The following is a 19,677-nucleotide window of genomic DNA, read 5'->3' as shown; positions in this document are numbered from 1 at the left end:
TGTCTCCAGGCTTGATGAATGGATGGATGAAATAAAGCGGGGAAGGCAAAGTGATGGATGTGCACACTGATAAACAACTGTATGGAAGGATGGATGAAACCATGAAATGGATGAAAGGACGGGTCAACTTTTCCTGTAATGCGTTAATTCTGGACCTGCTCACTGAAATACTCCCTGTGCTCATCAGCGGGCAGATTCATCAACCTTTACTCTCTTTTGAAATCACAGCTCTAATTCATTCATTTTTGGGTTAATAAAGTGCAGCAGGCTTTGCGAACATCAACCAAATAATGAAAATAATGCTTTTGCCCCCAGCATGGCTCAATATAGGTCATAAATCTTTATTTTCCCACATTTCATAGTGTAGCCACCAATATAAAAGGATACAAATCAACCAAACTTCTTTGTAATGTGTGAAATTATCCAGTCATAGTTCAAAAAGCATTAATTACTTTTTTATCCATTATTGGATGTGGAATCATAGCTTTTTTGTGTGTCTTTGGAGACGTATTTTAAAGTAGAATTCATGCAGGCTTTTCTAGGACATAATTTTCAGCCTTCCGTTTAATCCCCCCACCTTTTTAATTAAATTCAGTTTCATTGGTATGACATTTGACATGCATTAATCCATATTTAAGAAATAAGTACTGTAAAATACATAAAATATGTAAATATAAGAAAAGGAGATGGTGGTGGTAAGTAGGTCTGTTGCAATATGCAATAAAATGACATCGCACACTCAATGAAATCGCGTGCAATCATTTTTGGTGCTGCGATATTCATTGTACTTTTAAATGAATGTCACCAACATTTAAGTTGATCGCGCAAACACAGACACGGAGCAGACACGGACACGTGAAGAGAAGCAGTGAACCCAACTAAGCTAAAATCTCACCCAAAACAACAAACATCCGCCCAGTCTTTAACCTGAACTACTGTCGGTTCCTCTGGATTGCTCATTCGCCTCTTTCGCCCGGCCTATTGTTAGCGGGACCGGGCAGCTCCGTGGACATATACACACGTGTGTATGTATGTGGATATCACACTTTCCTCTCCTCCCTCTCTGTATCACCTCTTTGGATTTAGTTGTCAAGCAGACAGATAACGTCAAAGCACCAATTACACGGCCGCTTTTTATCCTCTCCCTCTCGCTTGTTCTGTCTTATGCACCCACAACCACCAAGTGAGACACACACACACACACACACACACACACAGATTTTGATGTCAAGCACTTGTGTTTACCAGCCATGTCAACAAGTATTACTGGATGGTAATTACCTGCAAACTAGGACTTTTATTTTTGGTCTACACGTCAGCACACACACTCACACAACTCTGTTACCTACAATCACACCAATCACAGAAGAAGAGATTACTCCATACATGTTTCTCATGTGTAGTAGCTCTCACGTTGGAATAAACAATGTTCCTTCTCTCTCACTATCTCTCTTTCTTCAATACCATTATTGGAACCATCAGCCAGAGTGGTGGCATGCACTGGCCCTGGTGCATGCACACACACACACGAACACACACACATTGTCTATCTGGGAAGTTTGCCCACTGCATGCTAAGCTAATGAGATTGGCAACAACAATTGGGCCACATTACCAATATCAGTGGCAAGCTTCCTTCCATTCCGTCTGAAGTGAACCGCAGATACCTACACACACCCACGCGCCTACTAGTACACATAAAAAGACACACACAGAGATCTGCGCTCTGAGACACGGAATCAAACAGACGCGGACTCACCGGCAGATACGGGTGATTGCACAAGACGTGAAACTCGACCGAGTGCAAAGAGCTGTGCCCACAAAGGACTCAAATACAAAACGTATAGAAAGACCGCTGGAGGTGGAAGAGTCTTAACTGGCTGGCAGGAGTTTCTGGACAGAGTGCAGGAAGAAATATATTTAATCTTTTCAAGGAGGCACAAGTTAATATTCACATCATTCAGATTTAAACATTCTTACACATCCTTAAATAAACAGAAATTGTAAATGTCAGAGAGCGTTTGACTGAGGTTATGACTGGGTCCCGGTGTTGGAACCCTGTGTCCACAAAGAACATCCAAAGTGGATAGAAGTCCCTTTAAATAACCTTTATTGCGCTTGAAAGCACTGACATAAAATTTTCATCAAGTGGTTGCCCAAATTCTATTAAACTTTAACCATGAGCGATGCACTTGTTATGGATACAGAGTGCATTCTGACTGAGATGGAGAAGTGCAGCCATTTTGAGAGAAAAAGTCTTTTTCCTCAGTCCTTGAAGAAGTGAAGACCGAGTGTGTAGGATGTTGAAGTACCCTGGCTTTAAATACGACATTACTAGAGAGAATTCGTAACCGTCCCACCCAATTTCTTTGAAAAGCTACTTAGTCTGATAAATGTATTTCATTGGCAAAATTGTTAAAAGTTTAGAAGTCCGGCCTGCCAACATTTTGTTAACTTCTGTCTTGAATTGAAACGTTTTGGAAGGAAGACTGCAATTTGCTAAATGGAAGTGAAATGCACTATGCTATTAGGTCGGACTAAAAGGTGTACAGATGTAATAAATACAATATTTAATGGGAAGGAAACCAGTTTATGGCAACCCAGATGAACTCTCTGGCAGAACCAGCTAAAGTACTGTGTGCAGGTACCACTTATTATTTGCTATTAGACCCATGTCCTTTTGTTAGTTTTGTTAGTAAACCAGTAGTTTTACCATGTTATGGTGGTGTCAGTCTCCACCAGACAGACAAGCAATACTTATAGCTCTTAAGTCTCTTCATCTCTTAAGTCATCATTTATGTAACTAAATACATTTTTTACAAGGTTGTTGCTCATAACGAGGGAATAATGTTAAATCTGGGCTAAGAGCTGTGTGAAAATGTCCCAACCTTTAAATTTTGATGACTTATTTTCCACAGAGGGAAGTGCGTGCCTTTCTAGGAAACATTTACCCGGTATTGCCTTCTTTACCATTGGTATGTGACACATATTATAGGAAACACTTATGTCTTGTCTGAATCGGTACCTGGATGTCAGAGTGCAGGGAAAAACTCAAACAGGGACTGGACGTAAATGCAGAATGGGGCATCAGGATTAAATAAGTTATATATCTCAGCAGGGAAAAGAGTACAAATAGGCAGGCGATGGTGACGGACATGGGAAGTTCTAATTGAACTAATCAAGGCGGGTCAGACATCCAAAACAGGCAGAAAAGGGCACAAAAGCAGGAAGTGAAGGAATGAAAAACCAGGGTAATAAATCACAGTTAAACTAGAAACACAAAACAATTATTTGAATGAATTCCAGGATTTGAATGGTATCATCATTTTTAACAGAGGTACAGCTCAATAAAAATAAATTGCTTAGATTTTCGAACTTCAAATTCTTTGACTGAATCTTCAACTTGTAGTTGTATGTAGCTACGAACATATTGCTGTATTAGGAGAACTAATGCATTGTCAGAGTGTTGACGCAGTAAAAATACTTTGTCTCTATTAGTTATTACATTTTTCATCAGTTTTCACCTAATTATCTGCTCTTCTTCCAATCATTGGAAAATTACCTTTCTTATAGACCCTGCTCATCCTCAACCCCCCCCCCCTCTTTTTTAATACCATCTATTTGCTGTACCTCAAACACTTTCACAATTAGTATGTTCCCTACTACTACTTTTCCTTTTCTCTCCTCCTGTCCTAACTGTCTCACTTCTTTGCAGCCTTTTCCAATCTACCTCCCTCACTCCCTGACCACCCTGGTCCGACACACACACAGACACACGCACATACACACGTACACGCACACATGCCTGGCACCCCAGACCTCTGCTTGTTGCTACGGTTACCAGGCAGCGAGGAAGGCAGAGTGGAAAAAAGAGCGAGGGAATTAGGAAAGAGAGAGAGCGAAAGAAACTTTAAAAGATGTTGCATATGTGTGGAACGGGGAATGGAAGATTTGTCACAGTGTGGGTTTATTCTTTCTATTTAAATTACACAATCATGATAGTTGATGTAACACACTCTCGACCACTGAACTGAAAAAGACACACAAACTCTGCCCTGAAACCTGGATTCCGATTTTAGTTTACAATAAAATGCCAGTGCGGATATGTGTTTCTTGATAATTACAGTTGAATTAGTGGAATTTGATAATTGTACTGTACACTAAATAGACTAAACATCAAAACATCAACCATGGAGCATCAACCTGTCAGCCACTATCCAAGGCCCTGAACTGGCCAATATCAAATTAACTTCTAAAAATCCAAATCCTTCTTATTGCATTCCACAACCCAAAAATAATTTCATATATTATAATGATGAAAACAATCCTCGTTTCTTAAAGCGGCTTGGTTAGGTTTTATATTGTTCCATGTAAGATGACAAATAAATAATCAATGGCCTGAATAGTTTGGGATCATTTGCCTGTTGATCAAGAAATCAACTGGTCAAATTTTTGTTAAAGCTTGAGTTTGTTTGTTTGATACAGGTGAATTCCCCTCCAATATTTTCCTCAAAGGTCTAGAATCTCTGACGAGCACCTTGAAACTCAACTCTGAACATCTGATTATCTTTGCTCTTCTGCAGGCTTCTGAACAGTACAGGGTCAGATGTAAAATGTAATTTCACTAAAGCTATCAATAATGTAAAAAACTGAAACTGTAACAAACTTTGAAAAACAAGTTCCCTGAGGATGAGAAAAAAAAGAGGTGCATTTTTGTCCCTGCTTTGTAGTCATTAAACATATCACGTCATAATTCATGGTCTTAGAATAATATTTGTTTAGAAATAGTTATAGAAACCCTCAATTATCAGTCTAGATCAGGGGTGCCCACACTTTTTCGGCTCGCAAGCTACTTTTCAATCGGCGGAGTTATGGCAATCGACCCCCCCCACCCCCTCCCTGTCGGCTGGTTGTGGGGGCGAGGGGGGATTTTCTACCAGTCAGGCGAACGAGGACTAGCGGTAACCAGACGCAGCAACATCAACGCTGTGTGATTTTTTTCATTCCAATGACAGGCGACGTACTGGCACTGCCCTGGCGATCGACCTATTGGCCACTGGTCTATACTGGTCTGTAGCCGTCTATGTACATAGTAATAGTAATCGTTTGATTAGTGGTAGTGTCTGAAACCAGAGTTCAGTGATCAATTTGTAAGCAAGCAAACTGATCCATAGATATGGAAACATCCAGGTCTGCGTGTCAATGATTAAAGTGCAATACGGATGTACATTAAAGAGTGTTGCTTTCTACCGCAAAACTCATTAGTAGTTTGCAGATTTATTCTTTTACGTCGTACCTGCTTTATTAGTTGACATTAAATAAACTAAAGACAGCAACGATTTAAAAGGAAAGGATAAGGCAGGATATGTTAAAAAGTGTGGTTTACTAAGAAAAAAGGAACCCCACTAAAAGTTTTTGTTCTTAAAGTGTTGATGTGTCAAGCGTGTGTCTTTCCAATTAGGTCGTCCCGCCAGAATTATTTGGACTCTCTGTTTTTAGGGCTTTCAGATCTTGCCAGTTCTTGAAAAAAAGTGTGGCCAAAATTACGCTTTTCAGTTGCCAATAAAGAATTCTCAGAAATAGACCCAAATACTAAAAGATAAGGGAAATGTCGGCTCAAAATTCCATTATAAAAATTAAAAAAAAGCTTTTTTTATTTAGCATATTTCTGGGTGAAATATATCCAGCTCCAAGTCCCATGTATGTCATCCAGGTGGCCTGCTGAACTCATTTAGTAAGACATTGAGTTCCTTTTCACTATCAGAGACACAAAGGCCTCATGTAACACATTGTAGTTACAGCCGTGCATGTGTCGCACGGAAATGCAGTGCGCAGCGAGGAGTGGACAATTGCAAAGCAATTGATTTGGAAATGTGTCAAGAGTAGCATGGGCGATTAGAAGACAATCAGATCATTTCTCAAAATAAAACAAGTTCGTTATTCTTTCCACTACTGGCCTGTCCACGGCCCGTTGGTTGGGGACCACTGGTTAAAAGTGTCAGACAACAGGAGCCCAAAGGTTAGTCTTAACTGGTGGGGAAATGTGCTGGAATTTTAAGTGACGCTCCACTCCACCCTCCCTCATTTATTCTAGTCCCTTGAGCAAGCATCTTACTGGCCCCATGCAGATGTGCTTAATGGCACGTATGAGTCATCCGCCGTATGAGCGCTGTGGATCTGGTGAAAAGTGGTCAACATGCTGAATCCCATCTTAAAAGTAAGATGAAGGCTTATTTCTGTAGGCGACACCATTTTTGTACGATGGCACCTTTCCACATGTGCCACTCAGATCCCAGTCAACTAGTTCTACCACTTCCACTCGTGCATTGAACATTATTAAAGAGTACTATCCTCTGTCTCATGTTACCATTGAAATGGCCGAATGCACAGCATTTATACTGTTTTTGTAAAGTGCACACGGTTCTAAAGTAAAACCGGATCTCTGTAACGGAGAAAGTTGAAGGGCGCATTGAGTCTCTCGACAGAAGTCTGTCTCCTCATTTCAGTGTTTGACTAAAGGTTTCAGTATAGTAGGAAGAGCGTTTGTCTTTTCATAGCTGTTTTAGACTTACTTACTACTGTACCTTACAAAATTAACTTATATGCAACAGAAGCCCTTATGATGCTTGTAAGGATCTCCTTTCCGTTACAATTCGTATTCCATCTTCTCTTCATAACGCAGTTATAATACAGGCCATTTGTAGCTCGTTGGAATGTCTAATGAGCAGCATCACTGTCAAAGACAGATGCTGGATTTGTCTCAGCTTTGTAAGTGTCGTTCAGAATAAACAGCAAAGTAAGTAAGTGCTTTAGGGTTCCCCCAGCCACCCTGATCTCAGAATTAATAACGTAGTAACCGCCACAACTGTCGCGATTATTGTTTACATAATGCAAAACCAGACGTTTTATACCGTCTGAATCCTGATGTTTCAGTCGTACCTCCAAAGTATATCCAGGGCTGTTTCACATGCTGGAGCTGTTCATTTAGTACATTATTGACATTTCTGTCATAGTCATCAAATGTTGTATGAGCTAAACATCGCTATATGCATGTAATTTAGTGAGAACACCCTTCTGAACACAATAATTGCAATGATTTGATTAGTGTGTGTGTGTGTGTGTATCTACTTCTGTGTCAGGATTCCCAAGTTTCAATTTTCTAGTGTTTCATTGATCCCTCCCGGCAAAGAGAGGAGCTGGATGGCTGTTAATCTGGCAACTCTAGAAATGTCAACTGAGAGGATCTGTGTGTGTTTGCGTGTGTGGCAGGTTCAAAGGCCCTCTTCGATCTGTGAGATGAGCTCTGTTACCCCCCCCTCCCCACACACACACACACAATCAACACGATCAATCAAGTGGAGCTTTTGCCTTTGTGTTCAATCTGACCGATCATTTTGACCTTACTTATTTGAAGGGGTGAGGTAAGAAAGTAGTTTGGATTATTTGTGGAGCTTTTGTTACGTATCACTTCTGTCCACAAATAGAGAAAAAAAGGGAGACAAAAAAAGAGCAAAATCGTATGCACTGGTTTGTGCTGCTACCAAACCATCCAACTGAGCACCTCTGAGAATTGTTTGGACTTTCATGCGGCTTCTGAACTCTCATCAAAACATCAAATGGACTCAGTTTATTTTGCAGCCACCAATAACAGATTAAATAGTATTTAGAACAGGTATTATAACCCTCTGTCTTGATGGCCATTCCCCCGTTGAGATGTCCCACGACAGTGACATCATCACGTGGCGATGCAGCGTGGACCATGAAAGTGGAGCATTATATTTCTGCCCACGGCTCTGCTGGTGGAGGGTTGCGGGATTCCCTTGACGAATAAAGGTTTTAACTAAAAAGCAAACAAGCAATGCAGCAGATGAACTGTCGCTTAGAGCAATGCCATGTTGTGGAGGGCCGGTCCCAAATCACTCCATTGCTTTTTGATTCCCCATAACAAGACTTTACTTCCTGAAACCTCCACTTAGTTTAAATCAAAGCCCCCCCCCCCCCTTTTTCCTGGGCTCAGACGGCCTCTGTTTGACAGCAAGTGTTTGCTGAATATTCATGTAAAGAAGTCCTTCCAGTGATTTGTGATGCACTTTTGTTGTTGAGAGTTGACCATGTACATCCAAATGGTATTGCCTGTAGTTACACAATGAGTTTAAAGCTTATAATTTAGCTTATAATAATAACAGTGAATTTACATTTCAAAAAGCTGCAATCTTTTAAATGACTGATCACAGTATTCATATCTGTGTTATCCAGTTGTTGAAAAGTCCTACCATGACAATTTGAAATAGTCTGTGATAATTTGTTATTCTGATTGAATGAATATCAGAAAAATATGTGTATTGTTAAGGGTTTACTTGGTTTGCTTAGTGGCCTGTTTGCTCTCTTTGTCAAAGCCACATGAGTAATCAGGCAGGGAACAAACAGAATGGTGATGTTGAAATAAAACAAGAATTGGAAAGGGAAAGCAGCAAATTGCGTTGCCATGTTTGCCCCCCTGCAATGTTTGCCACCTGCGCTTCCCCTCTCTTTCTACGCTGCGGCACGAGTCAAGTGGAAATGAAATCTGAATCCTGAGAGTGAATCCTGTAATTGCCCCGTCATTGAGCTCGTCCCGTAGTGGCTGGATGTATAATACCAGGTGTTGCTGTTATCTGTGCGATGACGGAGGGATGGGAAAGAAACTGGAGCAAATGTAAGAAAGAGGAGAAAATAATATATCCAAAATATTCCTGAAATTATTACCTTCAAAAGGAGAGTAAAGACAAAAAATCACATAGTGGAGAAGAGCAGGGAAAGGGAAAACCAAAAAAAGAAAAGATTAAGTGGACAGACCAGTACAGCCGTTGAGCAGAGATCAACTAACCTTTAAGAAAGAGGAGAGGACGTGATTGCCGCGTGTATTCTTTCACGATGTGGAGGATGTCATTGGTCCGTGTGGAGATGATGACACCCAGCAGAAACAAATCAATAGAGGCCCCTTCAGACAGCATCTATCTGCTGGTTCCTGAGTCTCATTGATCCTTTATGCAGTGTACAGCTCGCCAATCAGTGAGGGTTTTATGCACGCACAGTACATGTTGAATTGGTGTGCATGCGCATAGGAGGCCGATTCAGTGGCTCAAGAAATCAATGGTATACAACCTGCAATAACATCTACTTACTTTTTCAAAACACTAGCATCAACGCTCAATGTTAATACGGTAAATTCAAACAATGCCAAGCCAATATAATCACTCACACTCTGACTCCGACACGCAAGCTCGTACTCTGCTGATGGTGTTGTGTTGCAGTTGTAGCACATTAGTGGATCCCACAATGGGAAAAGCACTTTGTGTCTGTGGGATTTATCGGACCACGTTTTCATCGGCGCACACCGTAGCCCCGCCCTACACATTTATATTAGATACATGTTCCATGTGTGAAAACTGTTTATGTTGCTTCTAATCGGGATGAAGCAAACATCTGAGCATTGATTTACCTTTGAACATCAAGAAATACTACTTTTAGTTTGTTTTCATCTAACAGCGTTACTTAACAACTGCACTTATCACAACAGGCATAGACAACAAGCTTAATTGGACGGCGGACCTTGTTAACCTGAAATGGGCTGCTGAGCAATTCAGAAACATTCCACAATCACCTGGAGACTAATGGAAAGGCTGACTCTGCTGGCTAAACAGCAGCATTGTAGACATTTTTCTGTTTGAAAAAAGGCTGATTGATAACTGGGTTCTACTCTTCTAAGCATGCAAACTGCTCTATCAGACATTATTTATATTAGTTGTGAAAATCAAAGTAGACGCAGAGGATAATTTGTGTTTATTTTGTCCTTCTGTACAAGGTTATGCACTTGATACATGCTCTCTGTTGGTAGTGCATTTCATGCTCAGCCTCACACTTCCTTGTAAATCTTTAATGTTTCAGGGGCCCGATGGTAAATTCACTTTCTAATTTCATGTTTACTCCAGTTTCGGCTATAGTTGGAAAACGCACTAACGCCGTTCTTCTTTCGACAGTTTTATTAAATTCCAGACATGCTCCTTTTTTTTCGTGACAAGCTGGGATGATTAAAATGTCTTCTTTAATACTTCACATTTTGCGTCACTGGAGGCTCTATTGTATGATGAAATTAGTAATACCAAGTGGAAAAACAAACCCATGTATTAGATATGCTTGAGGCCAGGGTGAATGATAATTATAATTACAGTTATCCCTCCTCCAGTCAATTATTTGTGTAGCGATTGAAAACTGACACCAGCGATGTTTCAATGAATGGCCGTTACAGGTTGGCGCATTAATATTTCAATTAATACTTTGTGCAGTCACAGCACAGCAAATATATATATATATATATATATATATATACGTTTTTTTTTTTGTTTTTTTTGTCTGAGAATTTAAACAGTTCCCTAAACATGACACACAAAATCATAATTGACAAAGTAATCGTGAGTTTCCGGGCACGGGTCCATGATTTGTAGCAGTGGTCCTGGAAGCTTTTAGTTTAGGTGCCACCCTTTTCTCGAGGCCATCAATTAGTGTAGGCCGATTACACACAACAGTGGTGTATTATCTGGAGAGGCTCTGCCTCCTGCAAGTGGCTTCACTAAATGTTTGCAGAGTAGAATGTGTCTATCAGACTGTATCTTCCTCTTTCTGTCTCTCCTCTTCATCACTCTATTCCCTTCTCTCCGCTTCCCTCAACACAACAAAGAGGGCCTCTCTGCTCCCGTCGTTTCTCCATCAGTTCCACTTGTTAGCGCTTTTTTTTTTCTTCTTCAAATCCCGTCCCTCACGCCTTGCTCCTGTTCTCTGCCTTTTTTTTTTCTTCTCCTTTTTTATCTCCAACCCATCGACCCCTTCTGCTTGTGACTGACAGTGTTATAAATTGATTTTCAGCCCGGTGTGTTCCCTCTGTCTCTCTCTAGGCATTTCCCTTATTTAGCCGGGGCCACTCCAGGGTATAGTCTAGACCAGGAGCTGACTGTCAGTCAGAGGTAGCGTGGAGCAGTCTAATTCTTGGCTGACAAGCATTCCTGACAGCAGGAACCAACGGGAAGTTTCAAACACGCTTACCTCTCTCGCTCCGTCTCTCTCTATTGGATTTTGGCTCCTGCTATCCCCCTTTCATCTCTCGTTCTCCCCCGGTCTGCTGCCCCCCCGCCACGCCGCTCTCGATTTGGTCACTTCTTTTTTTTTTTTTTTTTTTTAGTCAGTCCACCACTTTCCTACTCGCTTCCAAAACCACCTAGAGAAAATTAACAGATACTATCATTTTCGAGAGACATGCACAGCTCATTTAAATGGACTAACACCGCATTCATGCGCACACATAGTTGTGAGCAGATGCACACACATCACTCTGCCCCTGGAGCTTGAGTGCTTCTGTGATCGGAATACGGATTGGAAGGTTTGTCCTGTCTGCAATGATTTGATTGGTCAGCATGCTCCTCTGGGAAAGCCGTTCTTTAATCATAAATGAGAGTTTGTGAGATTAGACGGAATAGCCCTTTAAGCAAATCTGGTATCACTGAGGCCCCCAGAGACCGAGGGAGAGAAAGAGAGCGGCAGAGAATGAAAGAGAGACGGACAAACGGAGAGCGGTGGTAGAGAATGTAAAGTGTGTTTTTTCCCCGGAGTTTGACTGGTGTAATGTCACTACACTGCTGAGGATAAAAGTAATATTCTGCATTACAGGATGTGTAGTGTGCACTTTTCTGGCCCCCCAAGTAGGATTAGGGGACGGCGAGTGACCTTGAGGGGGTGCCGCAGGTCCCATTCAAATGAAGAGTTGGGTAATTTCCTGTTTCCCCATTTAGCAGAGAGCACCATGTGGAAACATGATCATAGGGTTCCCTTTGGAAAGTAAACCCCCTCAAAATTACTTTAGACTTTTAATTCAGGATGTGTGAAGTCACATGATCTTACTCTATGGTACACTTTTAATCATTTCTATATACAGTACACAACGCTGTTCCACTACATGAATCTCACACTCCCTAGTAAGTCTTTAAAGACTCAAGCAAGCCAACGTCTGAAAGCCTCTTGGCCTTGAGCTGAATCAAAAAACACAAGGGACTGTTACATTTACATTCATCATTTGGCTGACGCTTTTATTCAAAGCGCCTTACAGTAAGTGCATTCAATCAAGAGGGAGTAACAACAAGAATTAGGAAAGTACTTGCTTCTTTTTTCAAGAAAGCCAAACTCCAAAAGTGCTGTAAGAAAGTGCGATCACAAGTGCTAATAGAGTGCTAACTAGTCCAGGTAAAGTCAGTTATACCTGGACTTATGGACCTAGAGTTATGTACCTGTGTTGTCACAAGTACCCATGGAAAGATCATGTGCAAACTAGAATCATTTATAAAGGCTCACCATATGCAAATACAACCTTTTACAATCCTTTGAGAAGGACGCTTATGGTTATGGGAGGTTTAAATGTGGAGAACATTTTCTCCTCTATCTTGATGCCCACATCGAGTCATCGTTTCACAGCGCTCCTTGGCACAAGCGAGCAGCTCCCTACCTTATGTGTATTTGGCCACCTTTATTGCAAGACAACCCCGTGTTTTAATTTTGAGAAAGACTTAATTGCTGTGGAATACGGGCCGTACATCAGGGGTTCCCACACGTTTCCGGCTCGCGAGCATCCTGCACATTACTTGGTCATTACCTCACTGGAGTCAGCCTCCGTTGCTTTGGAATGAAATTAAATGCGTCCGTTAGCATCGCTAAGGATCGCTTATTAGCATTAGCCTTAGTTCTTGTCATCTCGCGCGGTAGACCGCGCATGCGTGACCTCGTTTTTTAAGCGATGGGGTGGACCTATTGGGCCTCAGACACTCACATTTTTGGAAAGCCAGCGAGGTCCAGCGGACTTCTGTTAGGTCACACAGAGATTTTAATGATGTGTTTTTTTACACTCATAATAGCCCAGACCACATTTTTTGAAAACTTTACATGAAAATAAAAAGTGGAATTATGTGACAAGTACCAGATAAGCCACTTGTTAAGCTTGTGGGGCTTTTTTCCCCTGCTCTGTTATCTGAGATGTTCAAGATGAGATCTTGCTTTAAAAAGAGATCAAGCCTCTATTGCCGACCAGAGTTCATTTAAATCCACTCAATTCAAGAAGGAGATTTTCTTCTTTGTCTTTAAGCTTCTTTTATCCAGGGAATGTTTTGCTGAGCATGCACGCTCTTCAACTAAACCCTGTTCCTCATTAGTATCAGTGCATATCTTCACACCTGGGAGCCACCCACCCCAACTGCAAGTCTTTTACCACTTGCAGATTAGCATTACTGCTCAAGTCTTAAGGGGAAAACATCTTGTGATACTCCACCCAAAGTCGTTTTGGTATTAAACACACTCTAGTCTCCACAGGTAGCTCTGACAGGTTTGCAGCTGTCTTCTTCATAGAGAGCAGTAGTTATCTTTAATTAACAGCATTCTTCAATAACTGAATATAAAGCGGCATGAAAGCTATTTCAGTGCATTGACACATGTTTTTGTATGGTGAACAGAGTGTGTAGTGAATGGCAGGGAAGTTCCTGGGTTCATGGGACTGGTTAACTAGTAGTAAAGGGCCTTTCACACAGAATGAGACAACGTCACTGCGCTCTGAAACCCATTATTTCCAATGACTTGCACGCCGCCACAGACGGGTTTTCGCTGCGTCGAGCAAATCGCACGCGCTGCGGTGTGCGCCGACCCCACCGCCGAAAGCCTCTTGAGGTCAGGGTTGTGGAGCGGGCTTTTTTTTGTTTGTCTCTCTGCGTGAGCGCGTATGAAATAATGCATGCATTTTTGTGTGTATCCTCTGAATCGGTGCGTAAAAGTGCATATGTGTGTTGGTGTCTGTGTGAACGTCATTGTGTGTGCCTGTCTTTCTCTGACTCCGTCCTTGTGTGTGTGTGTGTGTGTGTGTGTGTGTGTGTGTGTGTGTAGAATGGCTGTCAGTTTCGGTCTGGTAGTCAGCATAATTAGAAGTCTCTCTTTTGCCCCCGTCTCACTCTTACGGTTTCTCTCTTTCTCACTCCTCCTTTCAATCGCCCTTGCTTTCATTTACCCCCCTCTCTTTTTATACCTCTCTGTTTCTCTCTCCCTCCCACAGCGTTGCCTCTCTCCTTCAGAGTGATGAGTTTTAAATCATCCTTTCATTCTCTGTGCAATGATGGACGAGGGGAAATATGTCCTTTTCTCTGTGTTTATTCTGCTTTCCATCTCTGTCCCTCTCTCTTGCTATTTCATGCTTTATTCAAACCCGCCCTCCATCCCAGCTATTCAATTTAATGAAGTCACTTCACTTCGACTAAGACACCGTCCAATCTGTTGAGTTCAGATAAAATGGTGATGGACTTGGAGGCCAGGGCTTTAATTTTGCTTGATTTGAAATGATCATATATGGAATATTGTTGAGGCAACCTTACAGTGGCATTATTGGGGAATTGGTTATCAGGTTTAAAGCACCAGTGGAGGGGGTCATTCTGTGAGTCACCGGTCTGTGGGATTGGAAATCATTCAGGCAAAAACACATTTTGATTCGGACGTGTGTTTCATGTGCATGGAGACATCATCACATGGATCAGGGACAACTGAATCATGGATAATGACAGAAAAGGTATTGTATGTACTATATAGCTGAGGGGGGAAGTTCAGGCCCTTTGTAGTCTGGGGGTCTGTGGATGTGCCAAAAACTGGCTAGTGTGTGAAAATCCCCCAGACAGAAGTGCCAGATAAAATACTAAGCTCATACTGTCAGCGAATACCAACTGTTGAACTCATCTCCTTATTTCACAGCCTTTTATTGTCTTCTGTCTCCCTACAACATTGAGAGCCCACAAGACAGATATACAAGGTTAGCCTGAACCTTAATGAGCATTAAGAAAGCTATAAAATATGCAGAAATTTCATATCCACTCAAAACAAATAATCTGGCTGTAATAAAAGAAACCGAGCATGAACGTCGTCGTGATATCTGTGATTCAAAGGCCTGCTTCAACACAGATGTGACAAAGTTAAGTACACTTCACGCAAAATAAACGTTAACCACTAGCGGGATGAGAAGGTTGTCTATACAAGTTGGCTCTTCAATGTACGTCATCTGAAACAAGGTTGCGGTAAAATAACACTCAAATCACAACATTTATAAGTGTATTTTTCTGACCTTAAGAATCGGGAGCAGAGCTGGCCGAGAAGAGAGGCCTTGATCTAATATACACCTCTTTTAACCTTTTATTCAATTAGTCTGACAATTAAAACATTTGAGGCATGAAAAATGAACTGAAAAAGAAAAAATATACAAATATATATATATATATATCATAGTATATCTTCACAGCAGATCTTGTTGCCTAAAGACTCCATATATTGTAAGTCGCTTTGAATAAAAGCGTCAGCTAAACGACATGTAATGTAATGTAATATACATAACAGCCTTAATCCACGAAGACACAATTAAAATCCCTGATTTGCTTGAGTGTTCTCTTGGATGTTTCATTTTGAAAACATCAGAAACCTTGGTCTGATAAGTCCGATCCTTTTCCTTTGAAACTGTGAATTGTTTGTTGTCCTTCCATGAACCTCTGCTCCGCGGAGTGCAAATCCCACCTGCCATTGATCACGGAATGAAACGTGTGTCTACCCTCTCTGAACTGGGCCAAGAATGGCGGTTCAATAACTTCCTTTCTTGCTGTGCGCAATCGTGTTTCCTGGAGTGTCTCAAAGAATGTCTGGCAGTGGCATCTCCGGCCCGTTGTTTCCTTCTCAAGACAAATTGAATGAAGCAAAAAGTAGTGTGCATGTGAATGTTGGCTGCATGACTGTCCGCGCTATTCGTCTGTGTTTCTGCACGCGTGTGCGCTCTCATATGGCTCTGCTTGTCTCTCCCGGTTCCTCAACATCTCTGCTCTTATTGGTTGTGAAGGGACCAGGACAACAGCCCTTAATTGCAGCTCAGGCTGCCATTGGTCATTATATCTGTGCGATGGTCCTGGAAAATGTCTCGTTCAATGAGTGTTGGGCAAATACACACAGGCACACACACACACACACACACGCAGGCATTCTCGACATACACACAGTTTTCTGTTTTGGGCTCTGTCTTGGATAATTGGTGGATCGGGGGGGGGGGATCACCTTGATGTCCCTTTGGACCTGGCTGCCTTGCTAAATTACAAGGCTCATGCACATGACAGGAGAGTGATCATCCTGATATGAGCTTTGCACTGCAAGGACTTTGAACATGTAGTAAAGAGCAGATTTCAATCACACACATGATATACAAGAGTACAGCAAATTCTAGAGCTTTTTCTGATGCTTATTTTCCCTGTTACCAGCAAAGTCCAATGCGTAAAGAAAAGTCGACAGTCGGAGAGGTACATTATAGTGATTTGCAACATCAGCTACCAGCAAGAAGACGCAGGGTCAAGCCCTTATAACGGCAATGGTCGTCTCTGCTATACTTGATCGGGATAAATCCTACCAGCTCAAAGGGTTTCTGCTCTGTAAACTGACTGTGTAGTCTCTATCCTGCAGAGTGGAAGAAGTTAAGTTAAGAAGAAGTTGTATCTATAGAGCTTCGCTAAAAAATAATTAATTTAGTCTGGACCGACTTCACTACCTGGAAACTCCGAGGTTCATCTAACACCTGTGGTGTGCTTGATATAAAAGGGTGATGAAGATCAAAGGGAGAGGCTTATGACCCTGATGTGAACCGGGAAGCCCAAGCAGATCAATTCCATTTACATTCTGCAGTTTAGGCATTTAGCAGCCTCTGTAACCCGGTGAGATTTAAAATAAATACAGCAGCAGAATTTGCTCCACCACTGATTCATCAATAAAGGCAGCCTGTGAAAGGAAGTGGAGGATCAAAACAAGTCATACCCACTGCTCTCACTCCCCATAAACACCTTTTAATATGGTAATATTAAGTTGAAAAAGAAACACCAGAGAAGATTGTGATCATTTTTTTGTTGATATTGTACCTCTGTACACTTATTATACACATATCAATCCTTCAGCAGTTTTATGAACCATTTTCTTTGCTTACCATTTTAGTGTGTTTGGTATTTCATAGAAACAATAATCCATGCTTTATGCAAACGTCACAGGAGAATCAAATTGACCTAGAGTTATCTCTAAACTATAGTACTAATTATTAATTAACGGATGGAAGATAATTGTAAGCTGAGCCCTGGAGTATTGTGTGCATGATAATGTTCGTTGTTCCAATATTAAAAATAAAGCATTGGTGGGATATCGAGCACTGTGACATGGTTTGTATGCTGTGTTTGTCCTTCAGTAGGGAGAAAGAAAAGTTGACATCCACTAATATCTGTTTCAGTTAAAGTAATTGTTAGTTCTGCAAGAATCCAATAACTGCCCTAATCCTTTCTAGTGTGTGCAACAGTTTGCGTATCCCTTTTTTTTCATTTGAGTAGGCACAGTGAACTTGGATTAACTGCATTCAATCTACAAAGAAGTTATGTGCTTCAGTTATGAATGGCTGAGTCATGTTTAAGTCACCTGATACAGGCCTGTTATTGTCATGCGTTTGACTTGCATGTAATTGATTTTCCAAAAGAAAGAAATCGCCGAGTCAAAACTGGAATCCGATAGAATGCTCCGATCGTATTGCCTTCAGCTGCCGTGTGAGGTTATAGAGGTAGCTCAGTGGCAACTGATGAAGGGTACTAGCACCCCATGCTGAATGGGAGTTCAGCTCCTGGGGTGCTGCTCTGGAACCGACCGTAACCTCTGCCCTCGCTCGGGAGGAGACTATTGAAAATAACAAGTTCCTGGGAGCACCACCAACTGCAGATCCGTGGAGCGATACGACTTCCCTACAAATGCTCCAGTCAGAAGGGCCGTCCTTAGCCACAGTGTATATGTCATTAATATGCAATCATACATCAGCATCAAAGGACCAGGATGCATCAGACCCAAGCTGACCTACTTATCACTAATGCTAAGTTATTATAATTCCTACATTGATCATTAGCCTCGCACGGAGAAACAGTTGCCTGGATGTGCATGAGTGCGTTTTTGTCTTTGTGCACATGTGTGAGTGCACCAAGAAGTTGTTGCTCCGTCAAAACACATCACGTGCCGCAAGACACACATTGATTAACGCTAAAGGCAGGCACATGGATCCGTTAAGACACACACAGAATTTTCTTCCGTTATCTGCTTTGTAAACTCCATGCAAAGGTCCGGAACACCATAGTAACCTGTAACCTGCCCTATGATGCCGTCCCATAGACATTGAAAGCCTGGCCGTTGTATTTGCGTATGTTTGAAGGTAACCTTGATGATTAATAACGCATGTGCATAATGCCGCTGTGTGTTTCCTGGAGCGCTAAACGAGGGCCGTAAATGCTAGAAAAGCTCTGCTTGTTAATATGAGAGCGCTCCAACTAAAGATAATCGATTTCATTGGTTCAAACGGGTCTGGGTCTAGACCGGGACCGTGGTCCACCTATCAGTGAACACTGCTCTGTCCTACTGTCTACAGCACAGAAACTGGATGCATTCTACTTCCCTGTTGATGGATAAATTAACTTTTTTTTTTTCTTCTCTCCCCTCTAGGTTTCATCTACACATGCGGTGGCACACTGAAAGGCCGAAATGGAAGCATAGAATCGCCAGGCTTTCCCTATGGCTACCCCAACGGGGCGAACTGCACCTGGGTCATTGTGGGGGAGGAAGGAAGTAGAATCCAGCTCATGTTCTTGTCGTTTGCCATAGAAGAAGAATATGACTTCCTGTCCTTGTATGATGGACATCCGCATCCGGCTAACTTCAGGACCAGGTAGGACCAGTTATTGCTTTAATGATAACTTGTTTCTTGCAAACCGGTGGTAAAAACAAGGTAGCTTTTTTTAGTTTTTCTTTGCTAAGTCACAATAGTAATGATAATTAATGATAATTACTGATAACCTTCATTAAAAACAAATATGGCAAACACCGCACTAAGACCTGTTATGGCTCAAAGCCCTCTGTTTATCAATAGATTACCAAGTGAAGTGCTGCCAGTTTTCAATTATTTAAGCTCCAGCTATGAGAAGGTAGTCCATTGTGCTTCTGCCAATTTAAGAAATGAGCTGTGATGAGCTCAAAAAATTGTCATGAATGAAGGAATTAATTCAAAAGAAAACTGAAAATAAGAGAAACCAGACGGAGAGTGCAGACATGAATATAGATGCTCACGTAGAGGACGTTACCGCGCTGGGCTGGATGAGCAATACTATTGCAGCGGACCAGATGACCTCTCACAGCAACAGGTTGCCGTCACACCGTACACTTTGCCCCCATAACAGGGACACTGTGGTTTCACTTTTGTTATTGAACTATTTTACTGAGCTCAGAACACCCAGAAAGAAGCTCATTTCAGATAAGCTATTAAACTCTCCTCGCGTTATGATTTTATCAGAAAATAAATGGTGCCTCTAAAGTCGGCACATTTTTACAGCCGATATGTTTTATATCAAGAAAACGAAAAAGAAAGTGTCTTGTCTAAAAAGAACACTGATTGGCCATTGCGTTTGTTCCTTCACTTGTCTTGATAAACTACCTGTGAATGAGCTCTATTGTATGATTCACCTGGAACTAATTCTTGGAATCAAGAACATCCAACCTGAGACCAAAAGGCTCCACCCAAGAGGCTCTCCTGCTG

The 19,677-nt window shown here is 41.7% G+C and overlaps 1 protein-coding gene across 7 annotated transcripts in view; it reads left to right on the top strand.

The window, feature by feature from the left end:
- LOC120826256 (CUB and sushi domain-containing protein 3-like) overlaps positions 1-19,677 on the top strand; it is a 256,995-nt gene that overhangs the window by 43,228 nt on the left and 194,090 nt on the right. For all 7 annotated transcript variants that reach the window (XM_078081429.1, XM_078081428.1, XM_078081427.1 and 4 more), the window contains exon 2: positions 18,591-18,813. In XM_078081429.1, coding sequence (XP_077937555.1) covers positions 18,591-18,813 — 223 coding nt within the window. The remainder of the gene's footprint in view (positions 1-18,590; positions 18,814-19,677) is intronic.

Source organism: Gasterosteus aculeatus, chromosome 10, assembly GCF_964276395.1.
Source record: "Gasterosteus aculeatus chromosome 10, fGasAcu3.hap1.1, whole genome shotgun sequence".
NCBI classification, from domain to species: domain Eukaryota; kingdom Metazoa; phylum Chordata; class Actinopteri; order Perciformes; family Gasterosteidae; genus Gasterosteus; species Gasterosteus aculeatus.
Note: the sequence above shows the minus strand (reverse complement) of the source record. Positions and strands in the feature narration are given on the sequence as shown.